This window comes from Manihot esculenta, chromosome 14 (genome assembly GCF_001659605.2).
Source record: "Manihot esculenta cultivar AM560-2 chromosome 14, M.esculenta_v8, whole genome shotgun sequence".
NCBI lineage: Eukaryota > Viridiplantae > Streptophyta > Magnoliopsida > Malpighiales > Euphorbiaceae > Manihot > Manihot esculenta.
In genome coordinates, this window is record NC_035174.2 from 11,931,244 (window position 1) to 11,957,101 (window position 25,858).

A 25,858-nucleotide genomic window follows, 5' to 3' on the forward strand; every position below is an offset into this window, starting at 1 on the left:
GAGGTATTAATTAGTCTATTTCTTAATACTTTTTATTATTTTGGATAAAAAAATTTAAAATTGATATTTAGTTAAAGGTGTAATAATACTTAAAAATTATTAAGGATAATACTTGTTCATTTAAGATATTATAGAAATTAAAACACACAAATTATGTATTTTTATAATGTTGCTCTCAATTTTTTTCTATCACCGCTACTTGTCCGTATTTTGATATAAAAAAAATAAAAAATAAAAATAAAATTTATCAATGAAATTATAAAAAAAATAATAAAATAAATTATCGATTATTTATTAATTATTTAAAATATTAATAATTAAATTACTAATTGACGAAATTTTAGAATTAATTTTTCGCTTTTTACTTATAGTGTCTTATTACATTGTTTAATATTGTAATTATAATGTCATATTAAAATACAATTTTTCATATCAATACCTTTTAATTTAATAATATTATCTCTATAATTATGAATAATTTCAAATTATTCTAGTTAAAGTTAAACAAAACAATTGGTTAAAAAAATAAAAATATATTATGTTAATGATTCAATATATTTTGATATTGAGATAAATTAAATATTATAAAAATTTTAAAATTTAATAACAATTCTTTTATAAATAAAATTGCAATCTGAAATACTATTTTTACAACAATTTCACTATTCTTTTTCAATCTTTAAATTTTTAACTTTTAAGTATATTCATTTTTTATTTTTAAAATATTTATATTATTTAATTTATTTTTATACTATTGTTAGAAAACGATTATTATATTTATCTATTTTTATTTATGTGATTAAAATTATATATTAAATTATTTAAATTTTAAACTTTAAATTTGAAAAGGAAAAGAGCGTTTAAATTATTTAATGAATTTTATAAACTGCTTAGGATAAAAAAAATAAAATTAGTAAAATTTAATGGATTATTATTTTTATGTTTTATATTATATTCTTACTATTTGATATCTCTTTCGTTTTAATCCCAAACTTTATTTAAAATAATTTATAAAATAAATAATTTTCAGGTATTTACAAATTGAAACATCTCCAAATGCTAGACATTAGCTACAACGATCTCAGTGGTAACTTACCTTTGTGTCTAGCAAATTTGACTTCTCTTCGACGATTATACCTCTCTTTCAATCACTTCATTGGAAACATCTCTTCATCTCCACTTAGAGATTTAATAAACCTCGAATATCTATCAGTTTCAGGAAATCTTTTTCAAATCCCAATCTCATTAAGTCCATTTTTCAACCATTCAAAATTCAAGTATATGGAAAGTAGGGATAACAAAATATTTGCAGAAACAAATGATCAGCACTTGAACCCAAGATTTCAATTGGAGAGGCTTGTATTATCTAGTGGTGGATATTGTGGAGTATTCCCCAAATTCCTTTATTACCAGCATAACCTACAAGTTGTTGATCTATCACACAATCAAATGAGAGAAGGGTTTCCATCTTGGTTGTTGCAGAATAACACAAAATTAGAACAACTTTACTTAATCAACAATTCTCTCTCAGGGCCTCTCAAATTACCAATTCATTCCCATATGTATTTGTCATGGTTGGATATCTCAGACAATTTCTTCCAAGACTTCATCACACCAGAGATAGGAACATATCTGCCAAGATTGAGATATGTAAAAATGTCGGGAAATGGTTTCAGTGGTAGTCTTCCTTCTTCACTTGGAAATATGAGCTTGTTGGCATATTTAGACTTATCCAACAATAAATTGTCAGGTAATATACCAGAGGACTTGACCATTGGTTGTGTCTCATTGATAGAACTCATACTTTCAAACAACAGTTTGCAAGGCCAAATATTTTCTGAAACCTCTAACTTAAGGTTTCTGTATGAGTTACAATTGGATGGCAATCAATTTACTGGCAGCATTCCACATAGCTTGTCTAACAACTCTTTTATAGAAGTTTTGGATCTTAGTCATAACAACTTATATGGTAGGATCCCAAGGTGGCTGGGGAACATGCACTTTCTTCGCGTTTTGGATCTTTCAATGAATAATATCTCAGGAAGTCTACCATCCAACTTTTGCTCTTCAAAAATAAAAGAGATTTATTTGTCTAGAAATGGGCTACAAGGGTCATTGGAGGATGCATTTTATGGTTGCTCTGAGTTAATTGTGTTAGATTTGGGCCATAATCATATGACTGGAAGCATTCCATCATGGATTGGAGAATTTTCTCAATTGAGCTACCTAATCTTGGGGCATAACCATATTGATGGGGAAATCCCAGTTCAATTGTGCAACTTGACTCAATTAAGTTTGCTTGATCTTTCTCATAATCATTTTTCTGGTCCTATTCTCCCTTGCCTAAGATCTGCAAGCAACTCATATAGGCTTCAAGAAGATTCATATAATGCTTCTGCTGCTGTTTCTATGGATGAACATTTGGAATTCACAACAAAGAGTACATCCTATTCTTACCAAGGAAGAACGCTATTTTGCATCTCTGGAATTGATCTCTCGTGCAACCATTTGACAGGCCAAATTCCTATTGAAATTGGGTACCTCAATGAGATCCATGTACTAAATTTGTCTCACAACAGTTTGACAGGAAAAATCCCAGCATCATTTTCCAACTTGCGCCAAATTGAGAGCTTAGATCTGTCATACAACAACTTGGAAGGGAACATCCCTCCTCAGCTTACTAAGTTAACTTTTTTGGAAGTTTTCAATGTGTCATATAATAATTTATCTGGCAGGACACTTGACAAGGTTGCACAATTTGGGACATTTGATGAAAGCAGTTATCGAGGAAATCCTTTTCTCTGTGGATGGCCACTGCCAAGAAATTGTACTGAAATGGTATCACCTCCATCAAAATCAAGAACTTCAATTGATAATGAAGAAAGCAATGGCTTCATGGACATGGGTGTTTTCTACGTAAGTTTTGGGGTGGCTTACAGTATGGTGTTGTTGACAATAGCTGCAGTTCTATACATAAATCCGTACTGGCGACGAGTATGGTTTTACTTCATTGAGGTGAGTATAGAGAATTGCTATTATTTTATAACAGACAATCTTGTAGTTTTATCCAAATTTAGATTTTGTAGCTTACGCAGATGAATTCAGCTTGAAAGCATTCTGCAAGTTTTTTCTTTTTCTGTACTTTCAATTGACCTCGAGATTGAATCTCAAGCAGTGATGTAAAATGTGTGTTTGAAATGCTATATTTACACCCAACATTGAATTTGCTTAAATCTCTTGCTTTTTTTTCCAACTAAGCTTTGTCAGTCCAAATAGTCTTCAATTGCCTGTGGAGTATCCTCCGCTACTTTTCGGGAATCTAGCTCTCTTGCAACAATTTGACAGGTGAAATACCTCCTGAAATTGGAACTCTCAGCATGATCAAGGTATTGAATTTGTCATATAACAAGTTGATTGGTGCAATCCCACCAACATTTTCAAACCTGGGGCAAATTGAGAGCTTGGATCTTTCTTATAACAATTTGGAAGGGAAAATTCCTCCTCAACTTACTCAGCTATATTCTCTAGCTGTATTCAATGTAGCACACAACAATCTATCTGGCAAAACACCTGAGAGGGTTGCACAATTTGCAACATTTGACCAGAGTAGCTACGAGGGAAATCCTTTGTTGTGTGGACTGCCACTGCCGAAGAGTTGCAACAACACATCTCCATCACCACCAGTAACTCCAACAGAAGAAAAAGAAGATAACAGCTTCATGGATATGGGTGTTTTCTATGTGAGCTTTGTAGTGTCGTACATCATGGTGTTGCTAGCAATAGCAGCAATTCTATACATAAACCCATACTGGCGACGAAGATGGTTTTACTTCATAGAAACGAGCCTTACCGGTTGCTACTATTTTCTGGTGGACAATATTACTCTACTGTCCAAATTTGGACTTTCATAGAATTGAGGCTTGACAAGTTCAATGCTTGACTATATGTGTTTTCCAATGTTCAATTAATTGCATTTTTCATTTCAAATAATATAATTATTAAAAAAAATCAAATAAATTAAATTTTTATAAAATTCTTAATTCCAATATGGATAAAATAATTAAATTTAAAATTGTATTCAAAATAAATTAATATCAATAATCTCATATGTAGTTTAAAATATAATATTTTTTTTATATTTATTTAGAAACAAATAAAATTTATTAATGTGGAAATAAATAAAAATCTCACCTAGGAGAGCAAGTATATTTTATTAATATATTGTAATTATACAAATAAAAATGGAATAATATTCTTTTACAACTAATAAGTACAAATTAAGTGTAGAAGATTGATTAATTCTTAAAATAGGTAGGAATAAAATTAAATATAATAAAATTTATTAATATATTCTAAATTGAACAATTGAATTTATTCATATTATACCACTTAATTAATGTTTATAGCTAGTTAATCCAAAGAAGCCACATGATACTGCCACGTATTAGAGTCGGGTGTTTTGATTAGCCTAGCCGGACGATCCAACCAGTGGAAGAGATGTACATGTGGTGTATGAAGGAGAACTAGGTCAAGAAGCCAATGGGGTTTGACTCAAACTCTAATGCTTAACTTAATGAGAGTTATAAGGAAAAATATTAGAGAGCAAAAAAATGGAAAGAGAACTTAAAAGGATTTGCTAAATGCAAAAGTCATATTCTATATATGCGTAATATAAGTATATTTATACTTGCAATGTATCTCTTGTAATTTAATTATTTTAAATTATTCAGAATAACAATCGACTTTTTAATTCTATTAAAGTGGATACAACAATTAGAAGTGTATACTATTTTTTATTACAATGGAATAATTAAATTAAATTAATAAATTTTAATTATTTTAATAGATACAGTGCGGTTGAATTATTAATTAATAATTTGTTTTATTATTTATTTTATTATCTCTCGAATATTTGAAATAATTGAATTTTTATTAAATAATATATTTAATTATAATTTTATTAATAAAATATTATTTATAATGATTATTTTTATAATTTTATTATTATTATTAATTTTATAATAATTATTTTATTAAAATAAGTTATATTTTTTATTATTTTTAAAATTAAAAATCATCATTGTATATTTTTAGCTCATATTTAATGAATCAACAATATGAATTTTTTTTTTTTCGTTTATAATCAATGACAAATCAAACATATCGATTAGTTTGATTTGATTTTTTTTAAAATTTTAGTTTGATTAATATTTTAAGAGCCAAAAAATTTTAATTTAGTTTGATCAGTTTATTCAAATGCTCACCCTAATAACAAATATGATTATTATTTCAAATATAGCGAATCATAAATTATTATTGTTAATTGTTATATAAATTTATATATATAAATTTTAATAAAAATTTTAAGGTGTAGAAAATTATTAAATAAGAAAGTAATCTTTTTAAAAATGACTAAAATATTTTTCATAAAACAGTCTTAATCAAAATAAGATATAAAATTACTATTTATAATTATAAAAAGAAATCACCCAACTTATAAACAAATATGAGAACATATTTTTAAAACTTATAAATTAATTTGAGCAATTTATAATTTAAAACAAACACATCTTAAAATTGTTAAAGCTAGGAAAGATTGTATTTCATAACCATTACTCCTTTAATATATTATATATAAAAATATTTAAAATATAAAAAATATTATATATTACTCTTTCGTTCTATAATTTTTATCTATTTTGCTTTTTTATATATATTAAAAAAATAATATTTTTATTAATTTTTTAATTATATTCATCTTAAAAATATTAAATTATTAAATATTAAAATATATTTTAAATATTTATTTAAAAAAATAACGATTAATGAAATGGTCTTTTAAAAATAAGAAAAAATTAAAAAAGTTATTATAATGTAAAAATATAAAAGTGAATAATAATTTTAAAATAATTAAAAAAGATAATAAAAATTATGAAACTGAGAAAATACCAATTAATATAAAATAATATTGCTATTAAAAAATTAATTGTGATTAAAGTTTTATTTGTTTGTAAAAAATAATTTATATTTAAAATATTTTTTAATAAAATAATATATTTTTTATAATTTAATTATAATTTAAAAAATAAAATTTATTAAAAAATTTATATATCGAGAACTTAATAAATATGTCACGATGTAAAAAATAACTTAATTTTTTCAAATGAGAAAATTAATTTTTTAAAATGATTTATTTTTTAATAAAAAAATATTTTTTATTAACTAAAATTTTTAAGTATTTCAAACAGAAAAAAATATGAAAATAATGTTTTTCATAAAACAAAGTTTAAGCAATTTTATAAATAATGGTTTAATTTTTTAAAAAATAGATAATTAGTGTTTAAATTCTTAACTTGGATTCTTGAATTTTTTTTTTTAGTTTAATAATGGTTTACACTTAAAGATAGACTATTACAGCTTTTCAAAAGTGATACAATTTGCATGATGTTGAATGGATTTTTTATTTGTTAATTTTATAAAAATTTCGTATTATTAATTAAATTTATTTTCATGGATGAACAATATTTTTTCTTTCATAAAGTTAGCGTTTTTTTTAATAGAAACAGAAGTCATAAAAAAATTAAATCTTTTTTACATTATGGTGATTTAATTTAAATTTTTTAATTTTTAATATCACAAATCAAATTCTCAAAAGTTTTAGGATTTTATCTAAATTAAAAAAAAAAATTAGAAAAAGTCATTTTCATAGGATTTTATCTAAATTAATAATTTTTCATAGGATTCACATATCTACAAGTCAATTATTAAAATTTTCAATTAAATTATAAAACAGTGTAAACTTTTGGCTTGTTTGTGTCAGGCCTATTTTAAAAAAATATTATGTCCCATATTAAGTGAAAAAATAACATAAATTCTATAACACATTTTTTTTTAATTTTAAAAATATAAGGATTAAAGTGAAAATTTTATTAAATTATAAAGATTATACTATAATTTAGTCATTCTTTTAAATATTCAAAAACATCCCCAAAATAATACTAGAACATGAAAAAGGAGCGGAAAAAAAATCATGCTCTAAAGAAGAAGCATATCGATATTCCCCCCTCGTTCGATAATCGGGTCCTCAGGTGTCAGCTCTTTAGGCCATCTCCAACGCTGCGCCAATCTTCATTTTGGCATTGGAGATGGCCCTCCAACGCTGCGCCAAAATCCAACGGGATTTTGGTGCTCACTACAGTATCACGCCAAATATGGCGTGACACTGTAGCAGCGCTATTTTCTGTTTTTTTTTTAATTTATAATATAATTTAAAATTTGTTTTTTTTTATTTTTTTAAATTATAATATAATTCAAAATTTATATATATTTTCAATTAAATTTTTTTTTCACTCTCATAATTTATTATATTTTTAATTTATTTTATATTTTTATAATTATTAAAATTTAATTTAAATTAATATATTCACAATTATAAATAATATTTATAATAAATTAATTTATTTATAATATATTATATAGAGTAATATAAATAAATTAGTAAAGTAACACATATATTATAATTCAACCATATATATTAATTTAAAATACAATTATTCACGGTACATTAAATATTTAATATTCCGGAAGGTCAGACCCGAATCCAGCAATATCATTGAGATATTGACCATATATATTAGATGTGGATGGCAGTGGTGGTTGTTGACGCTGAGCTCTTTTCTCTGATATTCGAATTTTTTCTTGGCGAAATGTTTCACGAGCAATTGGATCAGAAATATAATTTAAATCAAGCAATAAAATTTTATTTTCTTCTTTAAATTCCTTTAAGTCCAAAGCTCTACTTTTCGTTAGTCTTCCCTTCTCCCTTTCTGCAGTTGCATTCGCCAACGATTTCACAAGTTTTTCATTATCAGCATGTAAGCATTTCAGAGCGGATGAAAAAGATTCGTCAAGTTTTTTCTTCAATTTTGCTTTTTTGACACCAAGAGGTCGATCCGATGATGTATAATCTCCTGCAATATCCTCATTTAAATGGATTGAAAAAGATGATAAGTTTGGAGATGGTACCATAGGTGAGTCAGGAGTAGAATTGTCCGACTCTGAGGACACATAAGAAGAGCTTTGATTTTGAACTATTTTTTTTTTAGAGCTACAATCTTTAAACTTCTCAGCATCTTTCATCATGTTTCAAACATGGTCAAATTTGAATCCTCTTTTGTAGCTTGGATCTTGCATTAGTAAAGTTTTCGCTTGATTGAGCTGCATAATTAGAAAAATATTAAGAAAAATTCTAATATTTATGTACAAAGTAATTACCAAAAAAATACTCACCAGACCTTGCTCTGAAGCACCACTAGGATGTAAGTTTTCAACTTGTCGATAACAACCATTCAATTTTCTTATAGCCTTCTCAATAACTTGCAATCGACATTGCAAAGATCGTGGGTTGCGGGACTCCCAACACTCATTCTTTGCAAGTTCATATGCTTCTGCCACCCGACTCCAAAAACGTTGACTAGATTGTTGTTTACCTACAATGAGATCTTGTGAAACATCTAGATAAATTCCGCATAATAGCACATCTTCATTGGTAGAATATCCTGCAGATCTTGAAGTCATCGTTTACAAAGTGATTAAATATTGAAGGATATGGCTAACGTATGGTAAGTTGTAGATGTTGGCATTCCAATATACATAAGTGAGATGGAATCTCAGATAATAATTGCACCAACAGTATTCTGATAGATCTTATCAAAAAATCGACCGTTGGATGGATTTCATTTCGATCTCGACCTTCAGATAGTATGCATCCCTATCCCCACATTTTTCAATGTAGTCAGATGGAATCTCAGATAATAATTACACCAACAGTATTCTGATAGATCTTATCAAAAAATCGACCATTGGATGGATTTCATTTCGATCTCGACCTTCAGATAGTATGCATCCCTATCCCCACATTTTTCAATGAAGTCAGATGGAATCTCAGATAATAATTACACCAACAGTATTCTATAGATCTTATCAAAAAATCGACCGTTGGATGGATTTTATTTCGATCTCGACCTTCAGATAGTATGCATCCCTATCCCCACATTTTTCAACGTAGTCAGATGGAATCTCAGATAATAATTACACCAACAGTATTCTGATAGATCTTATCAAAAAATCGACTGTTGGATGGATTTCATTTCGATCTCGACCTTCAGATAGTATGTATCCCTATCCCCACATTTTTCAATGAAGTCAGATGGAATCTCAGATAATAATTACACCAACAATATTCTGATAGATCTTATCAAAAAATCGACCGTTGGATGGATTTTATTTCGATCTCGACCTTCAGATAGTATGCATCCCTATCCCCACATTTTTCAATGTAGTCAGATGGAATCTCAGATAATAATTACACCAATAGTATTCTGATAGATCTTATCAAAAAATCGACCGTTGGATGGATTTCATTTCGATCTCGACCTTCAGATAGTATGCATCCCTATCCCCACATTTTTCAATGTAGTCAGATGGAATCTCAGATAATAATTATACCAACAGTATTCTGATAGATCTTATTAAAAAATCGACCGTTGGATGGATTTCATTTCGATCTCGACCTTCAGATAGTATGCATCTCTATCCCCACATTTTTCAATGAAGTCAGATGGAATCTCAGATAATAATTACACCAACAGTATTCTAATAGATCTTATCAAAAAATTGACCGTTGGATAGATTTCATTTTGCACTTCGTAATGCATTAATAGAGCATTTGTAGGAGCAATATACAAATTCAAATGATCATATAAATTAGCTTATAATTTTTTATTGATAATTTAATATGAATGAGTTTATTTTATTTTTAATTTGTTAATTAATGTTTAATTAATGTATGTTTATAATTAATGTTTAAGTAATGTTTTTTTATAATTATTATTTAATTAATATATTTTTATAATTAATATTTTTTTATTTATTTATAAAATAATTAAATATTTAAATATTGTATGAAAATATAAAATATATAAGTATTTAGAGTGAATATATAAAATTATATAAATTTTTTGAGTGATATATATAAATAAAATTTAAGTAAAATAAATAATATAATATTAAAGAGATAGAGGAATATAAATAAAATATTTTTTTGGTGATAAAATCCGTAAAAAGGGTTGGAGATAATATTTCACCGCACTAAAATGTTGCAAAAAACTGGTGCACAGCATTGGAGATGGCCTTAGAACATAGCTGCGAAAAATACAGAGAGAGAGAGAGCGCAGTAATTTGTAATTCTCTCCTCTCACATGCTCCACTCATCCATACGTCTCTCTCCATCTTCTTCATCTCCTCAATCTCCTCATCAAGCAGTTTTCTTTCTTACTTTCAGGTATTTTGCGCCATATTTTTTCTCTTTTTCGTTCTCTTTTTATTATCTTTTTTTTATGATTTTGTCTATTAGGTTTTCTAGCTGCGAATTTTGAAACTTCTTGATATGGGTTTTCTGTGTTTCTGATGAATGGGTAGCTTCGTAACTGAAATTCTCGCGCTTTTCTTCTTTCATTGTGATTTTGCAAGCCCTAGGTTATTTACGCATTTGTATATAGGGGATATTTGAATCCTTTGATTTCTGTAAAGGGTGAGATTGAGAATTGTGTTTTCGCAGCATGATTAAGGTTCAATAATTTTATGGACTTCTGCTTATTTTGTTTTGGCAGTGAATTTTGCTCATACGAAGTTAAGTTGGGCTAAAATTATTGCTTGTGGATGGTTGGTGGTGATAAATAGCTGTTAAGGTGCAGGGTGCACCGAAGTGCCAAGAGTCTTGAGCCTAGGTGGAGATGCAAAAAGAAGAAAAATTCATCAAAAATCAAATAAATGTAAATAATTTATCAAAATTCAAATAACATAAGATAATTATTCAAATTTATCTGCTTCAAGCTTATAGTTTGCTACCTGATAAAATTTTACCACAAATCATATACATTTAAGTTTATCTTTATTATCTTTAAACAATATGATGTGAGAAAAGTAGTTAAAGAGACAAGACATACAGTTATTTGACGTTAATATTTTCCATTGTAAATTCTCCAACTCATAATTAGCAGAACTGAATATTCTACAATTTGGATTTTTGCTCAATTCAATGGCAGTAATAGGAAATTTTCTGCCAACAAAAAACTATTAAAAAGTTATAGGGATTTTGAATTGTTTATGCAGTGATTCATCTGGGTCAGTAAAGAATGGAAAGACCATTTAATAAATTTCAATGCTGTGCATATGATGTGAATTCAGGGTTCATGTATTCATGTGGCCTTTCTAGATGCAGCAGGTGTCGGTGGCCTGGGATTTCTATTCCATTCTTCCTTCTTATGGGTGCATTAGAATTCTATTAACTAAATTTTGAACAAGGTCACAACATCAATTGTCTAAGCCATTGCTGTTGTAATGGAAAAAAAGGAAGTAGGTTTACTCAATTTCATAATTTTATAAATTTTATATGAATTTAGTCAATATATGCTAAATATTTACCCTTCCAAGTTCCAACACTTGAAATAACTAGCTCTAGAGAAGAAATACATGAGTTACATAAGATATTTGGTGTTCACCACTAAAAAAATTTACATTTTACCTTGTTCTGCAATGTTCTTGTAGTGACACTTCTACCAACTTGAAGATTAGTGAGAATCTTGATAAAATTAAACTTTGGGAATGAATTTGGGTTGTGAGAGCTAGAGAATGGTTCCGGATATATTTGTGGTTTGCATGTGCAATTGACCTTAAAATGCTAAACGTTTACACATTTAACGATTTTGTCCCAACCTTTTAATTTTGGCACTTTAATACAAATTTGAAAGGTTTGTAGAAATTTTATCCAAATTTAAAATCAAATTTGGGGCGAGTGTGGTTTTGCTTATGTTGCATGACATGTGGCTTTTTTTATTATTAAACATGAGACCCATTTGACACCTATGCAAACTTTGCAACATAGAAAATTAAAATTATTTTAATCAATTAAAAAATTTTTAAAAATTATTTTAATGAATTAAACTATTCTCTTCACCATCGCTGTCTTAGTTACTCGTCCTTGTTTCCAGTAACTTGTTGCCATCTCACTCACCCACATCCTCAAGACCATAAGTTTTTTCTGCCCTACGTCTCAATGTACATCACACATCCTGGATCAAGTAAAAACTCTAGGTTTCCAGCAAGCCACCGCTACATTCATTTCATTAGGAATTGATAATCTTTAACAATACCTTCTAAGGGATGGCTAGTCCAAAATGCAGAACAATATAGTTTGATTTTGAAAAAACACTATCATTATGGAAATGTACACTCAGTAGAAAAATTATGCCAATCTATTGAGATATGGTATGCTAGTGAATATTTGTTATAAGAAATGAACCTGAATTTTAGAATGACAAAACTCTTTAATCCAGTTTATATAATGTCTTTTTTCAGAAGCTAGGGAAAATACATCTCAAGTACACCAATTAGTAGGCATGAGAGGCTTAATATCCATCCACAAGGACAAATGATTGATTTACTCATTCCCAGCAATTTACGCGATGAAGATGATTTCTCAACTTATTGGGTTCTTTTTGATCTATGCATCATGGAATTTTTTGGATATTTATTGTTGAGCAAAATTGTTGGCGTCATTGTGGATGGAGTTTTTCCTTTGCATTGATTTTTATTGAGCAAAATTGTTGGCTCATTTCATCTATCCAGTGGATATTACCCAAACATCTATTAAGTCTCTGCCAGATTTTATTCTACCTAGCTTGGTTGTTTGTCTATGTAAAAAATATCCTCTCGTGCACACCTCTACCAACCTTACATTCTCAATACAGTCTTTAAAATTCTCATCTAGATTCATAGCTTCATGTCCTCCCAACCTTTCACTTACAAAAAGGGTAGTATTAAAATCACCTGCACTAGCCATGCTCCTTTCATACCATTCAAAAAATGCTCAATCCTTCCCCACAAACTTCTCCCCACCATACTAGTGTTACTTGCATGCACAACTATCAAAGAAACCATTTACCCTCCACCTCAACATGAGTGTGAATCAGTTGATCAATAGCCATAATTACATGCAACTCTATCCAATGCACATCAAAACACACCATACAACATCCCATCTACACAATCTCAAGCCTTTGAACATTTTCTTTATTACACTCCCTAACTCTTGTCTCCAAAATTGCTACTACCTTTAATTGACACCTAATAATTAGAGAGTGAACCTCTGACTGCTTTTTAGGGTCATTAAGACTCCTTATATTCTAGGAGCCAATCATCCCCTTTTGAAAGGGGAAATAATCACCCTTCCCACTTCCCTCCCTCCATCTCCTTTTTCTAATCTATGTGATGTTACAATCTCACGTCTAGCCACACTCTCCCCCTCACTATTGGTAGAACTAATAACCCCTACTTTACTTTTCTCTTTAATTTTTGCCGCCTCAATCCTTTTCTTGTGTTCATCTATCTCACTAAAGTTTTCCCCAAACCCCTCCTCCGCACACTTCTTATTAGAGATCACCTGTTTCCCCTCATTATTTTCTTCCACCTTTCTAACCCCATCCTTACATTTTCCTTGTCCCCTTATTTAGCCCATGATCTAGAATAGGATGCCTTATGCCTAAAGCCCATGCAATTTATATATCTAATAGGTTTCCACTCATATACAATTTTTTAATACAATTGTACACTATATTCATCTTCAAAGAAGATTTCATTTGGCAAACCACCATTAATTTTCATCTCAATCAACATTCTAGCATAGCCCAATTTCAATTTCTCAGAAGTACACCAATTTGAAAATAATGGCTTACCTAGAGTACTCCCAATTCTGCTGAGCATCTCAAAAAACCAAAATTCCCAAGGTAAATATGGGAATTGGAACCAAACCGGTAACTTCTACAATTTATCAATCTCCATCTTCATTCTAGGTTGCCAAGGCACTAGTATAAACGGTTGCCTATTAAAAGTATATGGTCCTTCCTCCACAACTAAATCTCTCCCTTCCTCACTATCAAATACAAACAAAAATACATTTGTTTTCACCATGTGAACAGTCCTCAAACCATGCCTCCTCCATCTATTCATAGTATATTTCTCTATCCAAATAAATCTAGGGGCAGCCCTAATGACACTTCCAATAAGAGCATTCCTCAATTTTTCTTCCTCAGATTTCAACTCAGCATTATGGACTTTTACTATCTTATTACCATTGGAAATTTAAGGTGGAACATATCTAAACTCGGATTCAGGTTTCTTAGATCGATTACTCACCATTTCTGCCCAAGATTTCCTCCTTGGGTCACCTTCTCTTCCTTGCATGACTGTTGTCTCTCCCCCCTCCCATTGATGCCATTTGGTTCCATCGTTCATCTCTCTGTTCCCACTGGTCGGCCCTCCGATCGGAGCTCCATTTGCGTTGCAGCTTCAACAAACCCATTTCGCATATGTTCTATCCTCTATTCAACTACATCTTCACCCTCAAGACTGCCGTTTGTTTTGTCCCTCACCACGTCTTCCACCGTCTTCCCAGTCGCTAGTGGTCGCCGACTCAAGCCAGACCCGCACTGATTCTTCCTCCTCATTCCAAAAGCGGCATGCTCAAAAGTGCTATTTTGGGCCGCGAGAGAGAGTGGAGCGAGAGGCTTTGTTTGCTATCTAAGTGTTGTTTTTCCTTTAATCTCCAATCAATGTTTTTATAACATTGAAAGTTGATTTGATATCTTTATTTGTTCCTCGCCACATAAACTCTATTAATTTCTTTGTTATATTTGATGATATATAATTATATACTATATATTGTTATGTATCTCATCACAATTCAAGATTTTTGTTTTTTGAAGTAATCGGTAGAGTGAGAATTGAGTAATATAAGATGAGTCATATCCTTTCGATCACTAGACCAAACTAAGCTTAGACTAGTTTAAAAATATTAGAAATATGGAACTATTAGAATTTAAAAATAAGTCCAATTAAATTTTTATATTTTTGTTCAATGGTCAAATAAGTTCAATTTAATTTTTTTTATTAAATAAATCATTAAACTTTATTTTTAGGATCAAATAACTCGTAATCAAATAAATACTTTTTAAATAATAAGATTTTATTTTTATAATTTTAAATTATTTACTATTTCTATATTTTTTTAAAAAATTTTATGCGGACTAAAATACTAAAAATTTGTGATATTTTAAATTAAAAAAATAATATATATTAAGTCATGACTTATTTAGGCTTAAAGTAAAATTTAGAGAGTTTATTTAATTAAAAAATAAATAAATTTTACTTATTTAGCATTTGAGTAAAAATACAGAAATTTAATTGAATTTATTACTGTTAGCTTTCTCAGTAAAAAGAGATTAGATGACTGAAAGATACATGAGAGGGATGACACATAAACCAATTGCCTTAAAGTTTTGGACTAAAAATGATATAAAGTCCTTACATGTGTGTACCTTTTTACAAGTCCATCAAGAAAGGATTATCTCCGAACAATAAATAAGAGGCTTTCCTTTAAGTGTAAGGCATATAAATAAGGACTCATAAATTCAATGTCTTAGAATTTTTAGGTTAGATGTATGTGATGTTAAGCTGAGTGCTTCTCTCATAAAGCAAGAAGGATTGTCTCTAAATGTATTGCGGATTTTTCATCAGATCTCTAACAAAGATCTGATGAAGGAGTTGACTTGAAGTCAAATTCTTTTTTTTTAAAGGTAGATAATTCTTTTGTACAAGTTATTTCAATCTATTTGAAATTTTTATTAAGATATGATGAAGGAGTTGACTTGAAGTCAAGGTCCCTCATAAAAAAACAAAGAAAAATGATAACATTTTTCCCAGATAATAAGAAAATAACGTAAAAGAAAAAACGTTGCTTTCTTGTGGAAAATAATGGGATTTGTTAATGAATATAGAGGTGGAAGAAGAGGAAGACTTGGACTTTTGGTACAAAATGACAGCTTTAAAACCAAATTACACGCCCAATAAACTTACACCACGTCAATAATAATTATAATAATAATAATTCACAACATCATACCATAATTTTATATAATTGAATTAATTAAAGTCTAGGTCTCCTTTAAAATCTTAAATTAAGATCAATAATGGAGGGAGACTAGACAATACTCTTCACAATTAATACTTAAGTTAAAATTTAGTTTCCAAATGTTATATATATTATTTGTTTTTAATTCATTAAGGTGAGCTTTATTTATTAAAAAGTTTTAAATGTTTTTTTATCTAAATATAATTATAATGAAGAATTAAATTTGATTGGTTATTTAAAAGTTTTATTATAATTTAAAATAAAAATATAGAACTCCCTATGATGTTACACCAATTAAATAAAAACCTATTATTTATTTTAAAAAAGTTAATGAATAAAAGTTTGACTAGTATTAGGATTAGAATTCAATTTAGAGCCTACGTGAAACAAACAATTCAGGCATTATTTAAACTTTGGATAGTTGGATTTTTTTTTAAAATGAGATTTAATAAATGAATCGAATTTGAATTCAGTAAATATTCAGTTCCTTAAAATTTAAAATATATTTATTTAATAAGTTTATAAATTGATTTATAAATATAAATATTTAATCAAAAGTATTTATTTTTCACTTACTATTTTTATTTGAGATTTAATTTGATAAAAATTTAAAGGTTTTTATTAATTTTTTAAATAAATTAAATTAAAATTTATTAATATTCTACTCGAATTAAAAAAAAAAAGTCAAAATGTAATTTAATTCAAACTAAAAAAACTAATAAATCAAATTTAAATTCACTCTGCTCAGTTGGTTTACCCTTCAAAATTTAATGAACTTATTTTTTGTATTTATATATTTTTAAAAAGTATAAATGAATAAAAAAGACATCTATATTAAGAAAAGTAAAAGATAAGTTGCTTTCTTGTGGAAAATGAATGGAAGACTTTCAAAATCGAAGGACACGCGCTCCCTAAACTTATGATATTAATTGGAAAATATATATTTTTTAGGGGATGATTTAATTGAATTACAAAACATCCAATGCCATGTTGGGTCCTTGCCCTATATATATAATAGGGCAAAGCTTGTGCGTTAAGAGCAAGTGATACTATCAACTAGAAATATTAAAAATGAAGGTGATGAAGGTGTGCTTTATGGTATTAGCAATGATAATGGTTTTATTATTACAAGGGATTTGGTGCTCTGCTGATTGTTGGGAGACTGACAGAATTGCTCTCTTGCAACTTCAGTCTCATCTCAATTATTCTCTTCAACATGATCCAAATATTCCTTTTTACTATGATTATTCCACATCTTTTTCGAAAATTGATGTTATCAAGTGTTGTGATTGGGAAAGAGTGAGGTGTAGTGCCACCACAGGACGTATTATCCAACTCAATCTTCATAGTATAAGAGATTTTTCAGCAGGAATGTGGTATCTAAACGCCTCTTTGTTTCTTCCATTCCAACACCTCAACCATTTAGACTTAAACTACAATCAGATTACAGGTTGTCTTAAGAATGAAGGTTTGTATATTTATATCTTTTATTACCATAATTATAATTGCATCTCATTACATATGGTAATCCAAATTAAATGAGTATTTGAAAATCCATCAAGTTACATTTCATACATTTTCTCTCTATTTTTATTTATATATGATTATAATTGATTTTTATATATGCAGGTTTTGAAAGGTTATCCTCACTTGAGAATTTGGAGTTTCTTGATTTAGGTTCTAATAACTTCAACACTGATATTTTATCATCCCTAACTCATCTCTCATCTTTGAAATATTTATATCTATATGGCAATCACATGAAAGGAAGAATTAATATTGAAGGTGAGCATACATAATTAATTTTCTCCATTTTTATATGTCCTCTCATACCATTATATATTCTTAATTAGTTGCTTGTGAGTGTAAAATTGAACAGCTTGACAAATTTAAAAATTTGAGTATATGGTATAATAAAATTGAAGGGTTTAAGTCTTTCAATAGTACGTATAATTATTTATTCAAAATATTTTATTTTATTTTCTTTAATAAGTAAAATAAAAAAATTAATGTATAAAGAGTTTTTATACATATGCAGGTGGTGAAGAATTATTAAATATGAGCAATCTAGAATTTCTAGACATGAGTATGAATTACCTTGAAAATGATGTTTTATCATCTCTCAAGGGTCTCTCATCTCTCAAGGGTCTCTCATCTCTAAAAACTCTGTGGATGAGTTATAATCAATTGAAAGGACCTTTTGATTTAAAAGGTTAGATATTTTTTTTTCTTTCTCTTTCTCATTAAAATATTAATTTATTGAATTGTTCATATTTATAATTATTGTTTTAATTATGTGTTATTTCTTACTAATCAGAATTGGATACCATGAGTAATTTGAAGGAGCTGAGTTTGGATGGAAACAACATTACAAAGTTTATCGGTTCAAGAGGTATTAATTAGTTTATTACTTAACACTTTTTGTTATTTTAAATAAAAAAATTTGAAACTGATTAAAATTATATATTAAATTATTTAAATTTTAAACTTTAAATTTGAAAAGGAAAAGAGCGTTTAAATTATTTAATAAATTTTATAAACTACTTAGAAAAAAAATTAAAATTTAATGGATTATTATTTTTATGTTTTATATTATACATTTTTAAGCAATTATTTTCATAATAAATCTATTATATTCATAAATAGATATATTTATTAGCTGTATAAAAATGATGAATTGAACATTACTTACGTATTTAATATATGGCTAGTGTGTGGATTTACCACATTATTGTTCTTTTAATTTTTAAAATTTGTTTTAAATCTAGACCACTTAGATTTGGAAATAATAATAATAATAATAATAATTATTATTATTATTATTATTATTATTATTGAAGCACTAGAATATTGAATTATTTTTTTAAAAAAAGAATCATAAATGAATATTGAATATATGTAGTGAAAATTGTATTATATTTTTAACTCTATTCTCACTTGTAGGAATGAAAAATTTGAGAGCCCTTTATCTAATCACTATAAAAGGAAGCAGCATGCTGTTACAATCATTGGGAGCATTCACCAATCTCAAGACCTTATATATGAGCGGAAGTGATTTAAAAGGGACAAGATTTGTTCAATGTTAGTTTTTTTTTTGTAGTTATGCTTATACTTACTACTCTTCATTTATTAAAAATTAATTAATATTTATTCATGCTTTTTAAACAGATTCTAATCTCACCAATTTGAGAAAGTTATATCTAGATGGCTCTTATGTGGATGGAAACTTCCTCCAAAGTCTTGAAGCACTTCCTTCACTTAAAATATTATCAATGCGAAACTGTGGATTTAGTGGCATCATACCTGTGAACCAAGGTAAAACAAATGTAGTTTCTTCCTATTTAAGATCTTTTTTATGCTTATAGTTTCAAACAAATGTGGCATCATACCTGTGAACCAAGAAACAAATGTAGTTTCTTCCTATTTGTAGTTATGCTTATACTTACTACTCTTCATTCATTAAAAATTAATTAATATTTATTCATTCTTTTTAAACAGATTCTAATCTCACCAATTTGAGAGAGTTATATCTAGACTACTCTTCGGTGGATGAAAACTTACTCCAGTATCTTAAAGCACTTTCTTCTCTCGAAACATTGTCAATGCAGGGCTGTGGATTTAGTGGTATCATAACTATGAACCAAGGTAAAACGAATGCAGTTTCTTCCTATTTGAAATCTCTTTCATTTTAATCACAAACTTTAGCTAAAATAAATTATAAAATCAATAATTTTCAGGTATTTGCAAATTGAAGCATCTCCAAATACTAGACATTAGCTACAACGATCTCAGTGGTAACTTACCTCTGTGTCTAGCAAATTTGACTTCTCTTCGACAATTAGACCTCTCTTTCAATCATTTCATTGGAAACATCTCTTCATCTCCACTTGAGGGTTTAACAAATCTCGAATATCTATCAGTTTCAGGCAATCTTTTTCAAATCCCAATCTCATTAAGTTCATTTTTCAACCATTCAAAACTCAAGTACATGGAAAGTAGGGGTAACAAAATATTTGCAGAAACAGATGATCAGTACTTGAACTCAAGATTTCAATTGGAGAGGCTTGTATTATCTAGTGGTGGATATTGTGGAGCATTCCCCAAATTCCTTTATCACCAGCATAACCTACAATTTGTTGATCTATCACACAATCAAATGAGAGAAGGGTTTCCATCTTGGTTGTTGCAGAATAACACAAAATTGGAAGAACTTTACTTAATCAACAATTCTTTATCAGGGCCTTTGAAATTACCAATTCATTCCCATATGAATTTGTCATTGTTGGATATCTCAGACAATTTCTTTCAAGGCTACATCACACCAGAGATAGGAACATATCTGCCAAAATTGTCACATTTAAACATGTTGGGAAATGGTTTCAGTGGTAGCATTCCTTCTTCATTTGGAAATATGAGCTTGTTGAGATATTTAGACTTATCCAACAATAGATTGTCAGGTACTATACCAGAGGACTTAACCATTGGTTGTGTCTCATTGCGAGAACTCATACTTTCAAACAACAGTTTGCAAGGCCAAATATTTTCTGAAATCTCTAACTTAAGGTTTCTGTATGAGTTACAATTGGATGGCAATCAATTCACTGGCAGCATTCCACATAGCTTGTCTAACAGCTCCTTTTTACAAGTGTTGGATCTTAGACATAACAACTTATATGGTAGGATCCCAAGGTGGCCGGGGAACATGTACTTTCTTCGCGTTTTGGATCTTTCAATGAATAATATCTCTGGAAGTCTACCATCTAACTTGTTCTCTTCAAATATAAGAGAAATTTATTTGTCTAGAAATGAGCTACAATGATCTTTGGAGGATGCATTTTATGGTTGCTATGAGCTAAATGTGTTAGATTCGGACCATAATCATATGACTGGAAGCATTCCATCATGCCACAATTTGAGAGTAATGGACATCAGTTACAATCACCTCTCTGGTAAGATTCCGAATTGGATCAGGAATATGTCTTCTCTTCAAATTTTGGATCTTTCACAGAACAACATTTCTGGAAGTTTACCATCCAATTTCTGTCCAAGAGATTTAACAGAAGTCCATTTGTCTAAAAATATGCTGCAAGGATTGTTAAAGGATTCATTCTATAATTGCCCTTCATTGGTGGTGTTAGATCTTAGCCATAATAATTTGATAGGAAGGATACCAAAATGGATTGGAGAGATTCCATTGGGCTATATTCTCTTGAGTCATAATCATTTTGAAGGTGAAATCCCAATTCAGCTATGCAAGTTGGATAAGTTAAGCTTGATTGATCTTTCTTATAACAATCTTTCTGGTCATATTCCTCATTGCCTAAGATGCAGCAGTAATTATTGGTATAGGCAACAAGAAGCTTTACTCGATCCTCCTACCACTGCTTTAGCTCCAAGTGTTGCTTATTCTCCTGACGTACAACCCGAACAGCCAGTAGAGTTTACAACCAAGAACTCTTCTTATTTTTACCAACCAAGCATCCTTCACTATTTCTCTGGAATTGATCTCTCTTGTAACAATTTGACTGGTGAGATTCCTCCTGAATTAGGAAAGCTCGACATGATCAAGGTATTAAATCTTTCCCACAACAAGTTGATTGGAGCAATCCCACCCACATTTTCAAACCTAAGGCAAATTGAGAGCTTGGATCTTTCTTATAACAATTTGCAAGGGAAAATTCCTTCTCAACTTACTCAGCTATATTCTCTAGCTGTATTCAATGTAGCACACAACAATCTATCTGGCAAAACACCTGAGAGGGTTGCACAATTTGCAACATTTGACCAGAGTAGCTACGAGGGAAATCCTTTGTTGTGTGGACTGCCACTGCCGAAGAGTTGCAACAACACATCTCCATCACCACCAGTAACTCCAACAGAAGAAAAAGAAGATAACGGCTTCATGGATATGGGTGTTTTCTATGTGAGCTTTGTGGTGTCGTACATCATGGTGTTGCTAGCAATAGCAGCAGTTCTATACATAAACCCATACTGGCGACGAAGATGGTTTTACTTCATAGAAACGAGCCTTACCAATTGCTATTATTTTCTGGTGGACAATATTCCTCTACTGTCCAAATTGGGAGTATCATAGAATGGAGAATCTACAAGTTCAATACTTGATTATCTATGTTTGACAGTGTTCAATTAATTGCATTTTGTTCTTGAATTTCTGCCATTTGTAGTTTGATTTAAGCTAATTTAAATACAATTGTTGCACACTGTTAATATTAATAATAATAAAGTTTTTAGTAATTCATCTATTTACTAACAATATAAAAAAACTTTCTTTTTTTAACGTAAAAATATATTACTAAGTAAAAATGGTTGATTATATGTTTAGTTAAATATATTGTACCGAAATAACATAACTATAAACATACTATTTTAATTTTATTAATAATTAAGCATTTATTTTTTAAATTTTATACAATTAATTACTTATTGAATTACTAAAATAACACTTTATTGATAAGAAATAGAAAAAAGGAAGAAAAATTTTTGTTTTTGTTAATGAAATTAATTTGAAAATTTTGTCAACATAATTCTTGATTTACTTAATTAAGGTATAAATATTTTAATAAAATTAATTATTTTGTATAAAATTAATTTAAAAAAAAAGTCAAGGTCTTCTAAACAAACAAATTAGCAAACTTCGTTATGAAAAGTAGATAGAAAATAAAATCATTTGATTGTGCACGTAGATGGAAAGAAAATTAATCGATAGAAATCTATGCTTTTTTATTATTGTTGTTTAAATTATTTACTTCTAAAAATATAATATAATATAATATTGATGAGGAAAATAATATAAAAATTTGAATTTTTATTCAATTAATCGACTTGAAAAGTAAGGGGTCTTGAAAAATGATAAAGCTATAGCTATTATAGTTTCTGATGATATCTCACTTTTGCCCATAAATTTTAAGGCAATGTTTAAATCAAGTATTTGATTCAATTAATCTAAAATTTTCCAGTTAAGATCAAATTTACCCTTTCAATTTGAATATAATTGCAAAAATTTGAAAAATTATACTAAAATTTAAACTTTTAAATTAAATTACAAAAACACACAAAATTTTAAATTTTATAGTGGATATATCTTAAAAAAAATAATTAAACATAATTTATTAAATATTTAAAATATAAGAATTAATATCCACTATTAACTTCCGATTATAGTATAAGGTATTATTAATGGGTAGCGATAAAATTAGATAGCTAAATCAAACTCATCCTGAATTTTGCTCATAATTGTACCAATAGACTGAGTTCTTTAATAAATTTTTTCATTAAATAAAAATTAATATTTATTTTATTTTTACTCTATTTTCACGTACAGAAATTAAAATTTTTTATAAAATTAATAAATTATTTAATGAATTTTTTTTAAAAATTAAATAATAAAATATTTAATAATTAAAATTAAACTAAAAAATTAATTAATAAATTTTCGAATATAATTTTTTTCTAAAATCAAAACTACCGTTTATAGAAATAAAGACCATTATAATTTACATATAAATAATGTAACTGACTAAGGATGGCCACTCATTTAATGTGATATCAAATTTACACATAACTATACAAAAAATTAAAATAAATTTTATATATGTGAAAAAAATATTAATGAAAAAAAGAGAGAAATTGATAAATCAAATAGCAAAGGAATTAGGAGACGTGCACAATTGAACAAAAATGTGGCACAAAATAACTAAAGAAAATAAAAGCAAACTATGCTATCCGAATGTGCTTTTAATTTACTTAAATAACTAAAAAGAAAAAACCGAAAATTGTAACTTTTTCAAACAGAGATTAAAGTGCTTGGTTTTGAGAAATCGAATGTAAATTTTAATTGGATTTAAAATGTTTGATATATATAATATATATTAACCGGTTTTAAATTTAGCAGGTTTTACGCGTAAAGATTTTTTTTTTTTTAACTTTAAATAAAAATAAATAAATAACTAGTAATGGCTGGAGTGGACTATCAAAATTAGTTAGTATGGTTTATTTTATTTTATTTTTATTATTAAATTAAGAAAAATTTATTATTTAGATTTTAAAATTTTTATATTTTTAAATATTTATTAAAATATTTTTTTTAATTTCTTTATTTTTTCATTAAAAATTTTAAAAAAATTAAAATTAAATTTTACCTTTAATAACCTCTCTTTTTCTCCCTTAATAATCCAAGTTTTTCTTTTTTTAATAAATTAATTTTTAAAATCCAATATTTTTACTTTTTCTCTTGTTTTTTCAATAATTCAATTTTTTATTTCTTTTTCTTTCTCAATAACTTAATTTTTAAAATTCAATTTTTTTACTTTTTTTTCTTCTTCAGTAATCTAATTTTTAAAATTTAATTCCTCTTTATTTTTTTAATATTTTTTAACTGAAAAAATAAATAAAATTAAACAGAATAATTATTTTATTAATAAAAAATATTTTAATAAAATTTTAAAAATATAAAAATTAACTTATTATTAATAATAATATCTAATAACTAAATAATAAATTTTTTACTCGATGAAATTTAAATAATAAATTTTCTTTCAATTAATTGGTGAGATTTACCGATACCTCCTCAGCCACTATCACTGTTACTATTAGCTACCATCTTTGGCCACCACCAACATAATTACTTGGCCATTGCTATTCCCATCACAATCCACAATATTCAACCATTGATCTAACCACTTAACTTGCCAGTATTATTAACCATCATTGCCCTACGGTGACGGTGCCATAAGAAAAAATTATTATTTAATTTTTTTTTGAAATAGATTATTATTTAATTTTTATAATATATTTTTACTTTTTATGTTATTAATATTTTTATATTCAAAACCAAATAAGATGGTCATGCATACAAATGATTTCATTTATAAAAGAACATATTGTATAGGAAAAAACAAATTATTCTCAAATCTTGTGCTATAGCATTTTCGTTGTTAAAATTAAATAATTATTTAAAAAATATTACTGTGTAATAATAAAATTTAATCAAATTATCCTAAAATAAATAAATAATACAAATTAAAAAAATTATGAATGAAATTATATATGAACTTTTATCATTTTATTACACATTTAAATTTTTATTTTGCCAAAAAAAAAAAATTGTTTTTTATATTATTAATATTTGATAACACTCAATTAAATGCTACGAAGAAAAATATAGCGAGAGTCCCTCTTAGATGAGAAGTCTTGCAATTTGTGGAAAATGATAACATATAATTTTTTTTTTGAAATGGAACATATAATTTTAAATATTAGAAAATTAAAAACTTTGATTATGATAGTTACACGAGAGAAATTTAGATAGCCAACATTTTCATAATTCGATTAAAATATTTTATAAAAATTTAATTTATTGATTATTTATAATAAAAAATAATAATTTAGTTTGATTTTTTTTAAAAAAATCAATTTTTTAAAAATGAATAGTTTTACTTTAAAAAGTTTAAAGGAGATAAAAATTATGAAAATTTAAAATATTAATTTATTTTAAAAAAAGGAAACCGCAGGACTGTTAGCCTAATGACAATTGACAAGTAAAAAGACTCCCATGAAAAGATGTCGGAGAAATGACATCTTGCCGCGTCAAGACTTCTCCAGCTTTGCAGCATGGAATGGACTATCAAAACCAGCCATCACGGCTCAACCTCGGGCTGTAATCCAAAAAAAAAATTGAAAATTTTGCACTTTTCATAACTATAATCTAGTTTTTTTTATTTTTAATAATAAAAATTGATCTTAAATTATACTTATTAAGAAAATTCATTATTAGAATTAATAAAATTTGAAATTTTTTTGACAATGATCTCT

The 25,858-nt window shown here is 27.6% G+C and overlaps 3 protein-coding genes across 3 annotated transcripts; all 3 read left to right on the plus strand.

Moving 5' to 3' along the window:
- Positions 1-1,031: 1,031 nt before the first annotated feature.
- Positions 1,032-3,948, plus strand: LOC110600513 (receptor-like protein 13). Its single transcript, XM_043950063.1, has 3 exons — positions 1,032-1,765; positions 1,985-2,326; positions 3,346-3,948. Exons 1-3 carry the CDS (start codon positions 1,057-1,059, stop codon positions 3,909-3,911), a joined length of 1,617 nt encoding a protein of 538 aa, XP_043805998.1. The 5' UTR covers positions 1,032-1,056; the 3' UTR covers positions 3,912-3,948.
- Positions 3,949-10,269: 6,321 nt separating this feature from the next.
- Positions 10,270-22,236, plus strand: LOC122721682 (receptor-like protein 13). Its single transcript, XM_043950064.1, has 8 exons — positions 10,270-10,342; positions 17,657-17,812; positions 18,066-18,239; positions 18,345-18,419; positions 18,971-19,108; positions 19,196-19,342; positions 19,526-19,672; positions 19,765-22,236. Exons 2-8 carry the CDS (start codon positions 17,788-17,790, stop codon positions 20,844-20,846), a joined length of 1,788 nt encoding a protein of 595 aa, XP_043805999.1. The 5' UTR covers positions 10,270-10,342; positions 17,657-17,787; the 3' UTR covers positions 20,847-22,236.
- LOC122721788 (receptor-like protein 15) lies at positions 20,910-22,121 on the plus strand. The gene has a single exon (XM_043950702.1). It carries the CDS (start codon positions 20,910-20,912, stop codon positions 22,119-22,121), a length of 1,212 nt encoding a protein of 403 aa, XP_043806637.1.
- Positions 22,237-25,858: the final 3,622 nt, after the last annotated feature.

What these genes read in the sequence shown, in the direction of transcription:
- LOC110600513 (XM_043950063.1), top strand. Translation starts at nt 1,057, where the DNA reads ATGCTAGACATTAGCTACAACGATCTCAGTGGTAACTTACCTTTGTGT. An exon ending in GTCAGGTAATATACCAGAGG is followed by an intron (nt 1,766 to 1,984) that starts ACTTGACCATTG and finishes GGATCCCAAGGT; the next exon opens with GGCTGGGGAACATGCACTTT. An exon ending in TTCTCATAATCATTTTTCTG is followed by an intron (nt 2,327 to 3,345) that starts GTCCTATTCTCC and finishes ACAATTTGACAG; the next exon opens with GTGAAATACCTCCTGAAATT.
- LOC122721682 (XM_043950064.1), top strand. Translation starts at nt 17,788, where the DNA reads ATGAAAGGAAGAATTAATATTGAAG. An exon ending in AGGACCTTTTGATTTAAAAG is followed by an intron (nt 18,240 to 18,344) that starts GTTAGATATTTT and finishes CTTACTAATCAG; the next exon opens with AATTGGATACCATGAGTAAT. An exon ending in TATCATAACTATGAACCAAG is followed by an intron (nt 19,673 to 19,764) that starts GTAAAACGAATG and finishes AATAATTTTCAG; the next exon opens with GTATTTGCAAATTGAAGCAT.
- LOC122721788 (XM_043950702.1), top strand. Translation starts at nt 20,910, where the DNA reads ATGACTGGAAGCATTCCATCATGCCACAATTTGAGAGTAATGGACATC.